At 43.6% G+C, this 19,119-nt stretch overlaps 1 protein-coding gene across 1 annotated transcript in view; it reads right to left on the reverse strand.

The window, feature by feature from the left end:
- The window catches only part of Loxhd1 (lipoxygenase homology PLAT domains 1), a 143,220-nt gene that overhangs the window by 83,523 nt on the left and 40,578 nt on the right, over window positions 1-19,119 (reverse strand). The window contains exons 8-12 of the mRNA XM_040741564.1: window positions 17,467-17,717; window positions 12,557-12,692; window positions 11,989-12,149; window positions 10,951-11,037; window positions 10,071-10,206 (exon numbers count right to left, since the gene is read on the reverse strand). Coding sequence (XP_040597498.1) covers window positions 10,071-10,206; window positions 10,951-11,037; window positions 11,989-12,149; window positions 12,557-12,692; window positions 17,467-17,717 — 771 coding nt within the window. The remainder of the gene's footprint in view (window positions 1-10,070; window positions 10,207-10,950; window positions 11,038-11,988; window positions 12,150-12,556; window positions 12,693-17,466; window positions 17,718-19,119) is intronic.

The following is a 19,119-nucleotide window of genomic DNA, read 5'->3' on the forward strand; positions in this document are numbered from 1 at the left end:
GGATGAACGATAAATTAAAGAGTTCCAAAATAATCAAATACTTTCAGAATCTTCCCTCACTAAAAGAAATTCTCTGTAACAAATATTAATGGGACATTGTCACGTTAAACAGTAACTTGAATTCACCTGGAATATTATGAGTCACAAGAAAAGATAAAGTGATAATGGCAAAGATACTGCACATGTATTTTTTCATTTTTAGCACCTGTCTTCTCACATTTTATATAAAAATACAACAGCAGAGAGCAATAACTATAAAACTTCACTGGCGAGCTTTTCATGTGTAAAAATACAAAATTTCAATATAGGGCATCACATATCCTAGGCAAAGATACAAGTCAAATGATAGTGACTATATGAAGGAAAGTGCATGGGAGTGAAGTTTTATATACTACTAAAATTAAGTTGACACTACTTTGACCTGGCTGTTCTAAGGTAAGCTTCGGATTGTAATTTGGGGGGCGATTACTTAGAAAGTAACTGGAATAATATGTAGTAAAAGAAGCAATGATGAAAGACAGATGGCACTTTATAAAGTCTATGTAATGCTAAAGACAGTAATAATGTAAGAATTGAGGGAACCAAAAATACAACATACAGAAAACATATGACATGTAATCTTACCATATTGATAACTACATTAAATGTGATATGTTACTAGTAAATGGACTTAAGGTTTCAATCAAAAACAGCTGAGTATGGTAGGCAGCCTGCAGAGATGGAGGCCAATGGTGTGACACTCAACCAGCCAATGTAAGGTGTGTGGCTGCCATATGAGGGACTCTAGGGAGGGCTTGACAGGCATTAAAGAAAGTCCACAAATATCTTGAGTAAGCAAAGACCTTGAGAATTTATGGTTGGTAAGAGGTGAGATTGGGGTGAAAGGATCCTGTAATGAGTCAGGTAGCACAAAATTTCCATCAATGCTGAGAGACAGGGGACCCATGTATTCCCACCAGCACGCCTAGGTATGAGGCAGGGAGGACAGAAAAATGATACAGTTGAAAATTGTTATTAGTTGAACATCCAAAGGAAATCTGTTGTACAGAGACTGTCAAAATGGATATGGGTCTAAGTATCTCATCACAAAGAGATATACTTTAGGTCCCACAACATAGTTGGGTTGAAGATAAAGAATGACTATCAAAACTGACTTGAGATGAAAGACTCTGAAAGTAAAAAGACTGAATAATTAACAAAAATTACCCACAAAGAAAAGTCCATGCTTTCTACATGTCTTACTGAAGAAATCTATACACTTAAAAAGAATAATATTTCTTCTCAAGATTGTGTAACAAGAGAAGAGTAGGTATACAGATTTACTTTTTTTCTAGTTGTGACCAAATACCCGAAAAGATTCAACTGAAGGGATAAGGTGTTTATTTTGGTTCAGCGGTTAAAGGGACTTGGGCCACCCTGGCAGGAAGACATTTGGGAACAGGACTTCTCGGCTGTGATGGTGGGAGCACGAACCTGCTTGCTCACAAATGGATGAGCCAAGGAGCAGAGACAGGAGCCCCCAGGCTCGGCTCACTTCCTCCTTTTCCCTCTTTTGCTCCGTCCACCCCTTGGCCCGTGTAATGCTTCCACACCGTTCTGTGTGGGTCTCTCTCAATCTGGGCAAGTCTCTCTCCCTCAATTAGTGTCCTCTAAAACACCCCCACAACACACCCAGAAGAGTGTCAGTCTCCATGGTGATGCTAATGAACAATGAAGATTAATCATCACAAATCCACCTTTGTCAACCTGACATCTAAACACATCTCTACCCTCAACCCAAAGGCCTATGCCCATATCATAATGTCAAACGCATCCAGTCAAACTTCATGTGGTACGACAATCTTACGATTCCTGGAGTAGGATCTTGCACCTGAGGCACACTTACTTTTGTCTGGGTTCAAAGTCTCTGATTTGTCTTAAGGTCACTAATACCTTTTAACATTTGCAGCCACTCTGTCCATACCCGCCTTGTCTGTGACTTTAACCAGGTTCACACTCCTTTTCTTTCCAAATGACATATTTTTTTTATCCAAAGAACTTCTGCTTTGAATTCTCACTGTAGACCTCACTAAATGCAACAAGCAGCAAACCCTGTCAGAGCCTGCATGTTATACCGAAGCTTGAAGTTTCTTCTCATCAAGCAAATCACTCCATTGCTTTTAATCCAGCCCCTCATGAGTTTTCAGGACACAGGTAGAATGCAGCCAGTTGCTTTGTCAGGACATAACATGCACGGCCTCTAGCCCTATTCTCCATAGCATTATCATTTACTTCTGAATCCTCCCAAGTATAGCCTTGTCTGTCAACAGTTCGGAGTGGCCTTCACTGCCACTTAGGGCAACGGTGACATGCAGACCTGGCTGCTGCCACTGAGGACCATACCTGGGTCCTATAGAAACTGGGGTCTGTGTTGAAGACCAAAGTCCACGTTGTCACCAAAGGTCACATGAAAGCCTGGAGTTGGGACAGGATCTCCATGACTCTGAGTGGCTGCAGGATGTCTTAGAGACGTTTCAGTGAGGGTCCAGTGATGATGGTATGCCAGAAACCAGAGGCTTTGAACCAGGCCAGTGACTCATTGCAAGGAGCAATTGCTAGTAAAGTGACTGGACAAAAGGGCACACTATGCGACACCCTGCTCCCAATACCACCAGGACAAATGAAGAGGTGTTGGAGAGGCAGGAAAGATGGAGGATAGAAGAGGGGTTTTTTTTTTTTTGCTTTTGTTTCTTTGTTTGCTTGCTTTGTTTTGGTGTGTTTTAATTTTATTAAAATTTTCTTCTGTGGGGGGACCTTGTGGGTGAGCTATCTCCAACTGACAAACACATGCAAAGGAAAAACCAGTTTTCTCCAGTGGAGACTCACTGGATATATAATCTACACTGAAGGGTAGGTCTCATGCCCAGCAATAGATAGCCAACACAAACAACTAAATGGTGATTTTGGAGATGTTTTTTCATCTCATATTATGTTGTTGCTTTGTTTTTATTTTGTTGTTGTTGGTTTTTTAGCCTTACTTGTCTTTTGCTTGTATATAATAGTTGGAATTTTATGTTTATGGGTTTTGGCTCTCTCTCTCTCTCTCTCTCTCTCTCTCTCTCTCTCTCTCTCGCGCGCGCGCGCGCGAGTGTGTGTTTCTTGTTCTTTTTAATTCTGGTTTGATTGGTTTATATGTCTGTTTATTTTCTATCGAGAGAGAGAAAGAGTTGGATGGGTGTAGAGGTGGGGAGGATTTTGGGAGGAGATAAAGGAAGAGAAAACATGATCAGAATATTTTGTATAAAATTATTTTCAGTAAAAAATCAAATGTATAACTTAAATAAAAATGTTTGATACAGTGAGAAGTTAAATAAAATAAAATTCCTAATTGAAGTTCACATGTACAAAGAATCAGACACTAAGACAAGATAGGTTTTATCCCAGGAATATAATTTGGTTTAACTTCTAAAAACCAATTAATATAATGCCATACTAATAGAATAAAAACCAAAAATCACATGATCATTTCAATAGACACACAAAAAGGATTTGACATACCCTTTCATGATTAAAAACCCAATTTTTAAAAGGAACAAAAGGGAATTTCGACGCATAAAGGTCATCTGTGAAACACCTACACTTAAAGGTTCAACACGATTCTAAAAGTCTTGAGCAAGGCAGTAAGGTGAGTGAGGATATACGGCACCCAGACTAGAAGGGCAGCAATAACGCCATGTCTGCTCATGCATGACAAGACCGTGTACTTAGAGGATCATAAAGGACCCGCTAAAAAAGCTGCTATAGAGAGTGCATTGAGGAAAGTTGTACAATATAAAATCTATTCTTCCATAATACGAACTTGAAACTGAAATTAAGAAAACACTTCTGGGCTGAGGATGTAGTTCAGCTAGAGGAGTGCTTGCCTAGCACGGACAAAGCCTCAGTCCTCAGCACTGCGTGAACTGGGTGCGGCGGCACAGGCCTGTAAGTCTTGCACTAGAAACGTGGAGGGTCATTGTCAGATATACAGTGAGTCTGTGGCCAGTGTGCCATAGGCGAATCCCAGTATCAGAAGAAGAGAAGAGGAGACGACAGGAGAGGAGCAGAAGGGAAGGGAAGGGAAGGGAAGGGAAGGGAAGGGAAGGGAAGGGAAGGGGAGGGAGGGGAGGGAGGGGAGGGAGGGGAAGGGGAGGGAAGGGAGGGAGGGGAGGGGAGGGGAGGGAGGGGAGGAGAGGGAAGGGAAGGGGAGGGAGGGGAGGGAGGGAGGGGAGGGGAAGGGGAGGGAAGGGAGGGGAGGGGAGGGAAGGGAAGGGAAGGGAGGGGAGGGAGGGAGGGGAGAGGAGGGGAGGGAAGGGAAGGGGAAGGGAGGGGAAGGGGAGGGGAAGGGGAGGGAAGGGAGGGGAGGGAGGGGAGGAGAGGGAAGGGAAGGGAAGGGAAGGGAAGGGGAGGGGAGGGGAAGGGAAGGGAAGGGAGGGGAGGGGAGGGAAGGGAGGGGAGGAGAGGGAAGGGAAGGGAGGGGAGGAGAGGGAAGGGAAGGGAGGGGAGGGACAAATCACTATGAAATATAGTACACAAAATCAATTTTAATAACGCACTCATTTCCATGTAGAAACATCTGAAAAATCAACCTGCCCATGAATCATGTGGGTACATGAAGATGTGGTGTCTGTGCCAAAGCGTTTGTTAGAAGACAAAGAAGCATTGCCCATGGAGGCCTGGCCTGAGTAAAACAGGCGCTACATGGGTTGGAGTTCAGGAAAACATCTCTTGCCCCCGACATTACCTCCCCACCAAATCACATTTCTCAAATATTATACCACCCCTGCCTCCCCTGGGAAACCTTCAAAATTCAAAGGCTACATGCCTTTGTATAACCAGTGTTGTATGTGCTATGCTATGGTCTGGATCTTACGTGTCCTCCAGAATCTCATGTGTTGGAAGCTTCATTCCCAGTGCTGCTCAGAGGTAGGACTTAGGGAGTGACAGGCTGTTCAGAGTGATAGGATCACAAGAACTCTAGCCTCATGAATAATCCATCCATGGGCTCCTATGCGAGGCTGCTGCTCCTATCGCTACCATGTTTCCTAGTTTCCATGGAACCTTGGTTTGCCACACACTCCCTGCCTTGATGGTTTGCGCCCTACACGCCCACGAACACGCATGGACTAAGCTCTCCGAAACTGGGAGCCCAAAGAAATACTGCCTCTTTTAACTTGTTTAGCCCAGCTTTTCGGTCACACTGACAGGAAGCAGACTGGAACATGTTCTCAGTGATATGATGTGATAATAAGAAGGTTGCGCAGCATTAGCTGGTGTGCGCCCACACAGGAAACCAGGGGAAAATCAAAGCCCACAGCCACAGCCTTGTTCCAGTCTGACTTGCTGGTTAGTCTTGCTTTCATGGTCATCTTGCTAAAAAAATTCCTAAAAGCAAAACGGTAACAAACATAGAAATCCCATTCCTGGGGATCACCATCCCCGTTGTCCCAGAGTTCAAGGTCTGTTCCTTTGGAGATCCTGACAAGCCCTTACTCTGTAAGGGTCCCTCTGAGCCTACCAGCCACTGAGGCCCCAAACTCTGTGTGGCAAGACGTCTGTGGACAACTGAAAATAATTAAAATTTTAGTCATCAGCAGCGAGAGACGTTACACAGATGGGCAAGTGCCAGAGCCTCTTGGGCTTTAATTCAAAAATTATGGCTGGATCAGATTAACAAGCAGCGACGATACTCAACACTCATGCCCAGCCGACACTTGCCCACTCATCATTACAATAGTGTGTAATCACAGTGGAGAGAGTGTCTCATTTATTTTGCCATCTCACGTACCTCCTGAGGGAAAGGCAAGGTGGAACAAAATTGCGAGGTGCCGCGTGCTTTGTCTGCATCTCTAATCAGTCCAACCACTCCAAAATGCCTGTGAACAACTAGACGCGACGTTAATTGCTTCCTCGGCCGACCATTATTTTGTGAGAAGTAAAGTGGGAGCACACAACTTCAGACTCCAAGGATTGATTTTATATCGGCATTTTCTCATTGTACACGACTGCAAGACACTGGCACTCTGGGAAACTACGCATGTCATTTGTTACCTGCTAGAGGACTGGGGCATTGCCTTTGTCTCTGAGGAGTGGCACAAGGAACAGCGCAGACCACAGGGGACCTGAGAGAAGACATGGGTGTGGGCTAAGCACAAGAACAAGTGAGCTCAAGGAATCTGAGGTAGCAGAGGCACCAAAGAGCGACCAAAGATGGGCAGAAGGTAACAAACTGTCTTACAGTCAGGACAGTCATTCTACCTATATTAACTACTAATTTTTTTTCTTATTGAAATGGTACTTTAACAGTACAACACTCAAATTACAGCAAGGAAAAGCCTGCATTCTATGCGTAGCCTACGTAGAGTCTGTGGAAACATGCTCTTCCCATGACCTCTCCTATCAGAGTTCTTGCCCTGACTTGGATGGGCTTTGTCTTAGAAGGACAACAGCTGCTCAGGTAGGCAGCTTACCATGGCTGGTTTCCACAGCATTGACACGCCATGCTCTGTAGTCCCACCTCCATGCCATTTCTTGAATGTTTCATCTGCCCCCCTGGTCTGCTCTTTCTCTGCCTGGTTTTAGAGCTTTGCCTCTGCACAGACAATCATTCATGGCTTTGCTTCTCAAACTCATCCCCTCACACAGAGAACAACCCTGGCACAGCAGAAGGATCGAGGGGATGAAGGTGCCAGAGGGGTCCAATGATGGGGTGAAGTGAATCAGATCCCAAGAAGGCTGGGGAGGCAAGGGGTGTGCTTGCTAATATTCACATTAACTGTGTCCTTTTCTGTTGCTGTGACTAACACACTAATCAAAGTCAGCTTTGGGAAGAAAGGGTTTATTTGGCTTACAATTCCAGGTCACAGTCCATTATTTCAGGGAAGTCAAGGCAGAAACTCGAGCAGCTAGTCACACCATGTCCACAATCAAGGACAAGGAGAGAATAAAGTCCTTGCTGACTTGCTGCTGAGTCTTACAGTTTAGGACCCAGCAAACGGGTGTTTCTAATCAACAATCAAGACAAATCCCAAAAGACATGCCCACAGGTCAACCTGATCAAAATAATGGTTCACTGGGACTCTTTTTCCTACCTAACTAGCACAACATGCATAGCCTTGGGACTCCAATTAGCATAGCTGGGATTTGGCCCAGGAACCTGCATTTTAATAAACACTGTGAGAAATCTGATATAAACTGACCCAGGACTATGCTTTAAGAGATATTGCCTATTACAGGTTGTACTGAAATCTAAATTCATTTGCTGAGATTCTAATCCCCAGGATCTCTAAGACTATTGGGAGATAGTTCTTTAAGGGATAATTAAGGTAAAATGAGGCTATATTGGCAGGACCTCATCCATTATGCTGACATCTTTGTAAGAGGAAGAGACTAGAACAGACAAGCAGCCACCAGAAGAAGACCTGAGGACACGAGTACCTTTGCTTCTAAACAGAGGAGAAAGATGCCAGGAGAGATGAACCTTGAAAACATCTTGTAGCTTCCAGAACTACTTGGAAACAAATCCCTGATGTGTAAGCTACCAAGTTCACAGTTCAGCGTCTTTGTTACAGCTGCTCCAATAAACCCACTTACTACCTTAGGATCACAGGACACCAAAAGTTGATGTCACTACCGTCAGTGAGGAAGGTGTGTTCCAAGAACCTAGAGCAAGGATCTAGAGATTCCAGGGTGAGTCAGTCAACAGACTGTGGCCCTGCCCTGTGCCACAAGGTTTTTGATGGCAGAAAAAGAGAAGTCTTGAGAGAAAGTCATGCTTCAGTCCAGGCAAAGGGCAGAGAGCATTCTGGACATTCTAGGTAAAACTGGCAGATGTTTCCTTTGGTTAACCTCACCAAAATGAGAGCCTATAGATGACTGTAAAGATCTAACCAAGATGTCTGGTGGAAGAGACAATTACAGAAACAGCAAGAAAGTTCTGGAAGCCATAAAACAGCAGAAAAGTGGGACATCCTTAGTGATGTTGGTTCTCAGTGTGGTTCCCTGGAGGCAGTGCTGATAGTCTTAATTTTGCTGGATAAGCATTGTGGTGGCTTGAAAGAAAATGCTTCCTAAAGGGAGTGGCACTATTAGGAGGTGTGGCCTTGTTGGAGTAGGTGTGACCTTGGCAGAAGAAGTTTGTCACTATGGAGTGGACTTTAAGGTCTCTTTTGCTCAAGCTTCCCCCCGTGTGACAGTCAGTCCACTTCCTGTTGCCTGCACTCTCAGCTCCAGCACCACATCTGCCACGTGCCCCATCATGATGATAATGGACTGAACCTCTCCAACTGTACGTGAGCCAACTCTTATAAATGTTTTCTCTATAAGAGTTGCCATGGTCATGGTGTCTCTTCACAGCAGTAGGAACCCTAATTAACACAAGCACCTTCTGGAGTCCGAATGCAGACCCAGTGAATTCGAAATTCTATCCCAGAGCCCAGCAAAGTGTGCTTCACCTCTGTTCGATAAGGTACCCTGAGAAAGCTGGTCAGAGCTGTGAGTGGAGAAGCTTCAAAAAACAGCCCCTCCCCCTAATGCTCAGGGATGAAAGTGCTAGAAAATTCAGGAGAAGAGACCGAGGACATAAAATTGTAAGATCTGGTTAGAAGGGCTCAGACAGTGATGAGGTCCCAGGGTACTCTCCCAGAGATGAGCAGAAACAATGCTCGTATAAACATACAGATCAGGCAAGACCAAGTGCATTTCTGCCTTGATGAACTCTGCCCTGAACTCCATTGGATGGAGATCAGCTGATGTCATCTTACGTAAAGAAAGGTGATAGCTTTGTTTGCAAAACAAAGATCACTGAATATACTAAGGTAGGGGCAGCATCTCAGAATAAACAGTCATTGAACCATTAAGTGGAAGACCTGTTCTAGCACTGACTGCCCATAGCCAACTGTTCCTCAGTTCTACTTTGGGCTACTGCTAGGTCTTCTGAATACAAATAAGAGTTCTGTGATTACATACTGAATTAATGCAAAACAGAGTGCCCCCCAAAAATGGAAGAAACACGGTACTAGTTTTCAGTATTGTCTTCTTATTCTAATAGATAGAATGACCTCACTTCAGATATTTGGTATCTGGAATATATACATATAATACACATGTGTATATGTAAATATATGAGTGTTTACCTCTATTCATTATTTCAATAAATAAAAACTTCTATTGAGTGTACAGCTAAACAGTGTTCAGAAGTATCACGTGCTCACTTGTGAATTGAGTATATTCAAATATTTAGGAGGGCTTCAGGCAGCATACCTGACTATAATTTTCCATATGCTCGTCACTTCCTATGATTTTTCAGTGTCCCTTCTAAAATATTCCTATTGAAAAATTAAGGACAGCCACAAGGATATAACAACTAGGTTAATTTTCCTCCATGCCAATTCTGATTGATTTGCAACATCAACTGCAGTGCTACATTGGCTACCAAGCTCATTTTAGACTGAGTGAGACGGTTGTCATCTCTTAGTAAGCAGCATTTCCCTGATAAAGGAGCAGAGCACATTCTTTGTATTTGCCATTGTACTGCTGTTTTAACCTGGAGGCAAATGAGCCCCACTTTGGGTCTTTGAAAGTGAATGCTGCACCACAGGTTAAAAGCCTGATCCTTCTCCTGCTGGCCTCAAACACAGATAAAGAACCCACTGGGTGCCAGCTTAGTGTGTCATAAAAAACAGACCAGATCCAGCGTTACTGTGTGAAGAGAATTTGCTAAATTTCACAGTTTAAAAGATCAAGGAGTTATTCCTTTTGATTCCAAGGATGTGCTGGGTAACTGTTGTTTAGTGCAGACTCATCTTGTCCTCTTTTGGCCAACTTGAAGACTATATATCTCTTCCCTCCCACCCATATCATACTTAACCCAGAAGAGTCTAGCATCATGGCCTGGAATGGATCCTTGAAGCCCATCTTGAGGCTTGGACCTTGTTAGTCCACTGCAGCATTCAGAGGGCGGATGGTGCACAGTAGACAAGACCTCGAGCCCCGGCTAGCACACCAAGCAAAGCCCAGCCTCCTCCTCGGACAGCCAGCAGCCCCATACTCACTCCCCATTATCCTCCGCACGGTTGGGCCTTCTGCAGTCATTTCCCTTACAATCTCGTTGTCGTCCTCATTGGCATCCAGCCAGCGATTGCAGTTGAAGTTATACTTGTCTTTATTCAGAGTATTCATCAGCGTCATCTACAACGAGGTCATCTTGAGGTAGGCAGGTGGGGTCCGTCAGGAATTTCCACCCAAGGCCTGGAATCCCCATTCTACTGTCTGATTTTTTTCTAAGCTTTGTGTTTTCTCATTTTTTAAATTTTATTTTAGTTTGGTTTTTAAAGACTCAACTTTTTGGGGGTGGGGGAGTTTGAGACAGGGTTCTCTGTATTGCTTTGGAGCCTGCCCTGGAACTCCCTCTCTAGACCCAGCTGTCCTCAAACTCACAGAAATCTGCCTGCCTCTGCCTCCTGAGTGCTGGGATTAAAATCGTGCACCACCACACCCAGCAACCCCAGAACTCAATAAATAGAACAGGTTGACCTCAAACAGGCAGATCAGCTTGCCTCTGCCTACCAAGTGCTGGGATTAAAGGTGTATGGCAGCATGCCCCATCTGCTGTCTCTTCATGGAGGGGCCAAGCCATCTCCTCACCATGACTCTTGGGGAAGGCAGATGATCAGCCTCCTCTTTTTTACCCTGGTCTCTTAAAAGTCTACACTCACCTAACTTCTGGATGACAGGACAGAATGCAGACCCATGGACACCTGTGCATTCTCTCTGTTTACTTTGGAAGACCTCTCCCTAGCTGCCCCATCAAAACACATGGCCTGTGTCCACGCTTCCCACCTCCAATCCTAACAAATACAAAGGCAAATGTATGACACAGTTATGAAGGAGGATGGCTCTGGCTCCTCTCAACTCCCCCAATGTACACCTTACCTTTTCTAAATGCCATCCAGAGCCAGGGTTCTGCCTATCGTGCCATGCCCGAATCTTATAAAACCTGCCAAGATCTGGGAGCTCCATCTACAAGGAGAAATAGACAGGTCTGTGTGGACACAATCTCAGAAATACATCTGTCCTCGTAGCTGGTCACAGGCAGGTGGGTGCTCCTTTGGGCTGCTTTTTCCCATTAGGGTAGCTTCTAGCTACCCTAAAAGAGTCCGTTCTCTAAAGTTCCTGGTAACCAGTGGCTCATAGGACCAAGATACAGCTATGTGAAACTAGTGTTCAGTCTGGGTTGGCAAAACTGAACAAAAATAACTGACCCACAGTGGGATCCAGCCAAGAGATCTTCCGGGGGAAAAAATCGGATGGCAACCCTGCAAATTAGCACAGGGCCACAGCCCCAGGAGTCTACTGGGCACCGAGACAGACAAAAAGATCAGTACAGCAGCCCTACCTCTTTCCCACAGGCCTGGTCTGGCAGAGAAGACAAACACATAAAGACCAACGAACTTGGTGATGGAATAGAGGTAGCAGTGGGGTGCCCAGAGAGGAGAGTGGCAAATTATAGATTCTTCTCTCCGAGGTCAAAGCAGGACTTCTGAGGGCAGGGACTCGCTCTATGTACACACTGCAAAGTTCAAAGCCAGATTCTCTCTCAAATTCATGTTTCCCCTTAAAAGTTCGTCCTTATGCTTGAATGCAGCCTGGTTGAGCAATCTGTGCTCCTGACCCCTGAGCCCATAATTCCCCAGGTCACCCCACTTCTGAATGCTCCCAGCATTGCTTTGCCCACTCGGCTTCATCCTAGACTATTTCAGATGGAAGGCCAGATATAAATTGTGTCACTTTCAATAAATTGCCTACAAATCATCAAATTTGCCACTGCTGTGGGAGCCCAAAGTCTCCAATGCACCGTTTTTTCTTTAAATTTGGTCCAAAATCTGGTGTAGAAAACTAAAATCTTCATGCTCAGTACATCCCCCTGTCTTTTTCCTGTCTCCCTCCCCTCCAGTCCCATTCCCTTCCTACCCTAAACTTCTCAATGATGCCTGGTTTAAACCATTTGTTGTTGGGATTCAGGAGAATCTCATCTGTCCGCCCCTTCTGTCCATAAATCTGGATGAAGATGGGTGAGTTGGTGCCAGCTTTCTTCAGATCAGTTGTCCAGACCCAAAGGGACCAAGGAAATTCTACAACACAGGCCAAGGTGCATCATAAACTCCAAGTGTCAGGGAAGGAGAAGGAAAAAAAATCAAACGATCAGGACAGGAGTTTATACACAGTTGTTTCCATTCTTAGAACCCATTAAACAAGCACCAAATACAAAGCTGAGCCCCTTGCTATTAAAGGTAAGACACCTGAGTGTCTCACTGAAGATTTACCACATTTCAGCAGTGGGAAGAGTGGACCCCGCCACCCTACGACGGTGCATTCAGGGTTCACTGTAGTGGATCACTCAGTTTAACCCCGTGTCCATTACAGCAGCGCCTTCAGTTTGGGGACACTGGAGTCATCTCTGCACCGGTGCACGGCATGTACCTTTCGGGACTGAGCTTCCGTCTGAGAGACCCCCGGATTCCGGGCCCCTCATGCTTACTTTTCAGCCGCTTCTTCCTCAGAGACACCATCTCATAGAGCTGCCTCTCGATCAGTCCATCTGCTTTCTTCTCATCCAGCCAGTTGCTACAGGGGAACGTTTGCTGGATGCCGGTGAAGGGGCACAGGACCACCACCTGGGAAGGCACACAGCACGAGTCTCCTGTGCTAGGCCCACGGATGGGACCCACTCGCCTGCCCAGCGGCCTCCGCGGCACCAAGTGCACACATGTCAGTGCTAGACCTTCAAAGAACCACACTTTTCCCGTTTCCTTTCTCATCACATCTCAGGAAAAAAAAAAAAAAACCTCTTTCAAGACATTGTTTGCAGATGAAAAATACCTTTAAAAAGTTACTATTGCAAAGAGAAGTCTTTCCCAGTAGCTGTCATTTGTCCTCCAATTCACTAGCTCAAGTGCCCAGTCTTTTCTTTTATATACTACATCCTCTTTGGACACCGCATATCTTCATGCGCATCACAAAATCTGAGAATATGAACCAAATTGCCCATGCCAACCACCCGATGAATTTTGTAGGAAGAAGGTGAGCATAAAGAAGCGAGTAAATTTATATCTAGAATGTAATGTAGAGCCGAATGCCCTCCTCTAGACTTTTCCCTTTGAGTCCTGTCTGCTAACCTTTGCTATCCACAGTTTATGGGTCTATGACATGGACCACTCATAATGTGGCTGTCAGAAGGAATGCTCCGGACACTGCGGAATCTTCTTGAGGCAAAGAAGCCATGGCTGGAGCATCTTTACTAAAACATTAGAAGCAATTGTTTTCAAATTGGTTCCTTGTCGTCAGGTGTTAAAAGTGATCACAGCTGACTGTACCTTCTTTAACGTGACTCTTGGCCCTTATGTTAGACCATGGTAAGCATTCACTTCACTAGGAAGGTATGTCTGTGCCTAACAGCATGGCCTCAAAACATGCCCAGCAAAGATAGTCAATTCTAGAAAAAGACGCTCAAGTATCTGCTACAGAGGTGAGAAATTAGAGACCTTTCTCAGCAATTGATAGATTAAAAAAGAAGAAAAGAAAAAATTATCACCAGTGATATAGAAGATTCAAATATCAAAGCTAACTAATACAATCGAATAAACAAAGCCAAAAAATTAAATTCAATGTTGGTGAAATACAAGAGGTTTTTAAAAGCACACCACAGAGAGTGTATTTTATGAGTAAAAACATACTAAAATTTTTAAAAGATGATTTTTAATAAAATAATATAATATCCCTGGTATTAAAACAGTGATAAGAAAGGAAACTTAAGTATCAGTGTCACTTGTATAGAAAACTTTTATATTAAATGTTGGCAAGTCAGTTATAAGAACACATAAAATTGCAATCCACCATCACTACATTTAACCTGACTGGGCATTAGAGAGCACAGTCATTCAAGTACAATGTACCAACTTAATAAAAAAGAAAGATCATGGGACTAACTCACTACAAACATAAACCAGTGTTAAAAGAGAATTCAACATCAGCTCAGAAAACAACTCAACATTGAAAAATAGAAAAGAATGTATTTAATTCGTTTAATAATATATACCAACCCATTCAAAAACAATTAACTAAATAAAACATTAGAAGCAATTGTTTTCAAATAAGAAACAAAGACTGGAGGGCAATTCAGTGGTAGAGCTTAGTGTGCGTGATGCCTACCCCCACAATCTCACACACACAATTAGAAACAAAACACACATATACTAGTCAACCTTCTGTTCAGCATTCTACTTAGATCTTAGGCTACGTGCTCAAGTTTTAAAAAGAAGCAGTAAGTTTCTCTGTGGGTAAGGAGACTGAAGACCAACCAAGTTCAAGACTTGTTGACAGAGAAAATGTTCAAAGAATATATGGAGAAGTGATTAAAATTAATGCAGAGTTTAAAAGATGACTACATGTAAACCCGGTACATGGGAAATACTTAATCAGCAACCACAGTTAAAAAAGATAAGTCTTAAGAGCATTTATGACAACACAAATTTAAGATATACACGAGTATTTCTAACAAAGACATACACTATCTTGAAGAAGAAAAAATACAAAACTACATGAAAAAAGTTTAAAGATCTAAATTTTAAGAAGTGTTCCAGGCTCATAGACAAGGGAAGTTGGTGTGTCGAAAATATTAGTTTTTCCGAGGGACTCTGCAGATGCAGTTGATACTTTATCAACTTGGCGAGGAGATTCTAAAATCCTATGGGATAGTAAATGGTGACAGATGTCAATCTACCCTTGAGTAAGTTGGGTTTACTTTGTCCTAGCCGAAATAGTATAAATACCTAAAGCGAAGACAGTGAATGCTGTATTGGTGCAGAAATAGACTAAATCAACAAATGGGACAGAGCAGAAAGCCTAAAGGAGTTGGGTGGCTGTTTGCTTTGTTTTGTTTGTTTTGGAGAGCACTGATTTTACTTCCAGTGGGAAGAGCAAAAACAAAAACAAACTTTCATTTCCCACTGAAAGTAAATCATTGCTTCCCAAACTTCCTTAGTGACAAGAACTATCCAGTTAAGTCCTTATGGTGCTGGTGTGTAAATCTCAGTTACTGCAGAGTTTGCCTAGCTATAGAGTGAGTGCAAAGCCAGCCTGGGAGATAGTGACTGTCTCAAAACTTATAAAAGAGACACATAAAGAGACACACACACACACACACACACACAGAGGGAGACAGAGAGAGAGAGAGAGAGAGAGAGAGAGAGAGAGAGAGAGAGAGATGACAGAGACAGAGAGATGGGGAGGAGGAGGGAGGGGGGAGGGATGAGGAAAAAAAGGGTTGAGGATATGCCAGTGGCAGAGCACTGTATAGCTTACACAAGGATTTAGTTCCCTGTATCTTCCCTTCTAAACCTAAAAAACTTGTTAATTATCCAGAATCTTAGAAAATCTGACTCAGTAGGTCTGGGTTAAAGTTCATGTATACTATTATCAAGAATACAGGTGATTCTTAAGAGGAACTTATTTTTTATTGCCTTGTTTTATTGTGCTATACATTTTGCCCTACTCCCCTTCCCTCCTCCCCTCTCCCCTTCCACCCTCCTTCAAGCCCCCATGCTCCCAATTTACTCAGGAGATCTTGTATTTTTCCTGTATTTAGTGGATCCATGTATGTCTCTCTTAGGGTACTCTTTGTTGCCTAGGTTCTCTGGAGTTGTGGACTATAAGCTGGTTGCCCTTTGCTTTATGTATCATATTCACTTATGAAGTGAGTACATATCATATTTCTCTTTCTGGGTCTGAGTTACCTCACTCAGGATGTTTTCTAGTTCTGTCCATTTGCCTGCAAAATTCAAGATGTCATTGTTTTTTACTACTGAGTAGTATTCCATTGTGTCAACCACATTTTCTTTATCCATTCTTCAGTTGAGGAAATCTAGGTTGTTTCCAGGTTCTGGCTATTATGAATAATGCTGATATGAACATAACTGTACAAGTGTCCTTGTGGTGTGAGTATGCATCTTTTGGGTAAATGTCCAACAGTGGTTTTGCTGCGTCTTGTGGTAGATTGATTCCCAATTTTCTGAGAAACTATCATATTGATTTCCAAAGAGTGTTCAAGTCTGCACTCCCACCAGCAATGGAGGAGTGTTCCCGTTACTCCACATCTCTCCAGCATTGGCCATTCTGACTGGTATAAGACAGGAAGACGAATTTAATTATGTGTTAAGTGTTTTGCCTGCATGTATTTATGTGCACCATATATATGCAGTGCCTGTGGAGGCCAGAAGAGGGCATCAGAATCCCTGTAACTGGAGTTACAGAAACTTGTCAGTAAGTGCTGGAAACCAAAGCCAGGTCTACAGCAAAAGCAGTAAGTGCTCTTAACTGCTGAGCCATCTCTCTAGCCTTGGAACTTTACTGGAGTTTATAAACCCTCTAATTTAGCTAAAGTATTTTGATATATATCTGGAAAAGACCTATCTCACAAAATAATTACTAGCATACTGTAGACAAGGATAGGAAAACCAAAACTTTACTGTTTTTAGAAGGGAAGTGAAGAAACATATTCTTATAGCTTTAAACAATTTTTTATCTATTTGATGTATATAAGTATTGGTCAGCATGTATGTTCATGCATTATATGTAGGTACCCTAAAGACCAAAAAAGGGTGTCAAACTCCCTGCAATTGTAGTTACAGATGATTGTGAGCTGCCTCGTGGGTACTGAGGGCTGAACTTAGGTCCTCTGAAAGAGCAGTCAGTGCTCTTAACAGCTGAGTCATCATTTCTCCAGCCCCTGACCTCCATATTTTCATAGTTTTAAGATAAATAGGCTTCTTTCAATAACACAGAAAACATTAAACATGAGGGACAGGATGATATCTAAATCATGTCATCTGTAACTGATGTTAAGTATCTATGGCAGCCAATGCCGTGTTTGGAGACAGTCCTCACTCCCATAAGTCCCTACAAACAAGACAAAAAGATTGACACGATATTGTGCAAGTGATTACTATGTACTCTAGAACTGGCTAGTTTAAGAGAAGTACAATATAGGACTGTTGTAGTCAGAGTCCTCTAGAGAAACAGACATGATGGAATGAATATATATATATGTATATGTGTATATGTATGTATACATACATGTATATACACTCATATAAATGGAATTTATTAGAGTGTCATACAGGCTGTGGTCCAGCCAGCTCAACAATTGCTGTCTACCAACAAGAAGCCCAAGAATCCAATAGTTTCTCAGTCCATGAGGCTGGGTGTATCAATTACTCTTCAGTATATGCCAGAATCCCAAAGAAATAGGCTCATGCCAGCAAAGGAATGGCTTTGTCAGTGAGAGAGTTGACAACTGAGAGAATCCACCACAGGGGTGCAGGGCAGAGTTTGCACGTCAAGGCTGAAGAGGAAGCAGGTGAACGAGAGAATGCCCACACATTGGCACCTTACCTTCTCACAGTACCAGCCTCGGTTGACACCTACATTGCCGTGCCCAATGGAGACCCGGCTCAGGGGACTAAGAAGGACAGCCAGGTCAATGTGGAAGATGTCTGTGCGGCCCCTGTCGAACACGCCACCCTCCAGGAAGATCTTCCCACTGTTCTTATTTCCTCTGGCTCCATACATGACCAAGTAGATTTTAGATTTGGTTCCAGCTCCACGGATATCCCCAGTGAAGACAGTGACAATATAGGTTATGGCTGGTGTGGAGAGAGAGGCAGAGATGATTCAAAGTGGACTGCATCAGAATACCCCGTTTCCATCTTGGCTACGCCACTACTCTAACACACACACACACACACACACACCCGTGTCCCCTCATGCTTCACTCGCTCCGACCACATCCAGAGCCCCTCACCACCTCAGTTTGTTTTTCAATATTGTGTGTTACAATATGTGAATTGTGGGGATGAATTGCATCTATTATTTCAGGAAACTGTCAGCACTGATTATGAGAAACAAAGAGAAGAAGGAAGTTGAGCTTCTAAGAATAGTACATATTATTAATGTTAATTACCGTGTGCGCATTATTAATAGCTGCTAGATAAATTTTGTTACATGTAATCTAATTATAATAGTCAAGTCCATTGATGGAAATTTATATCTGGTTTATCTGGTTCATTTAGCTTGCTCCTTGATTGGAAAATAGAACTTTCGAGAGGGGGCATTAATACCTCCCTTCTCACCTGGGTTGAGGAAGAGTGAGGGGCCACTCTTGGGTCATATTGGGTTTTAAACAGTCAGGAGGCATTGTGAGCTCTTGGAATTATGCAAAAGAACCACAGAGGGCTAAGTAAACTCCTAAATGGGGCAAAAAGCAAAAAGAGAGTGCCAGCATTTGCACCAGAAATTCTGTGAAGGCATCGCCTGCATTCTTTATTCTGTCCCAGGGTTTAGGAACAAAGGAAACCTCCAAACAAGGCAGGGAGAGGAGAGGAGGCGGGCGCGCAGGTGAAGATGTATGGAGGAGCAGAAGGTATGGGTGTTGGAGGGAATCATGGGTGGGGATCATGAGCAGGGCAACAGGGGTGATGGAGGCCTGCAAAGTTGTGGGAAAAGAGTGTTGGAGAGTCTCCTGACGGGCAGCCGGCTACCTGGAACCAACTTGTGCTACAACCTACATGCCACACTGCACAACTCTGGCTTTATCTACAGTCAAAGGAAGAGGAGCAAATTCTCTCATGTGTGAAGTACATACACACACACACACACACACACACACACACACACACACACACACACACACACGAGTTTTCTAGAACCCAAATGGCCATCTCAGGCAGGCTGAGGGGTGGAGGTTCCCTGTGGAATCTACAGTAGTAAGTGGACTTCAGGAGGCAGACCAAATGCCAAGCCTGTCTTCAACGGGCTGTGTGACCCTGGACCACTTTCTTAGCTTCTATATGCCTCCGTTTCCCCATCCGTAATTGGGAACAAGACAATGCCTATGCTGTAGGTGGCGCCAAGGATTATAGAAAATGTAAGAGGGTCACAAATTCTCCTTCTGGCTTCCTCTTTCAGGCCCCTCTACCCATAGCTAGTAATGCCTAGGGCCATTACCTGTCTCCCCTGATACTAACAGTCTCAGCTACAACCTAGAGA

This window comes from Mesocricetus auratus, unplaced genomic scaffold (genome assembly GCF_017639785.1).
Source record: "Mesocricetus auratus isolate SY011 unplaced genomic scaffold, BCM_Maur_2.0 Super-Scaffold_6730, whole genome shotgun sequence".
NCBI lineage: Eukaryota > Metazoa > Chordata > Mammalia > Rodentia > Cricetidae > Mesocricetus > Mesocricetus auratus.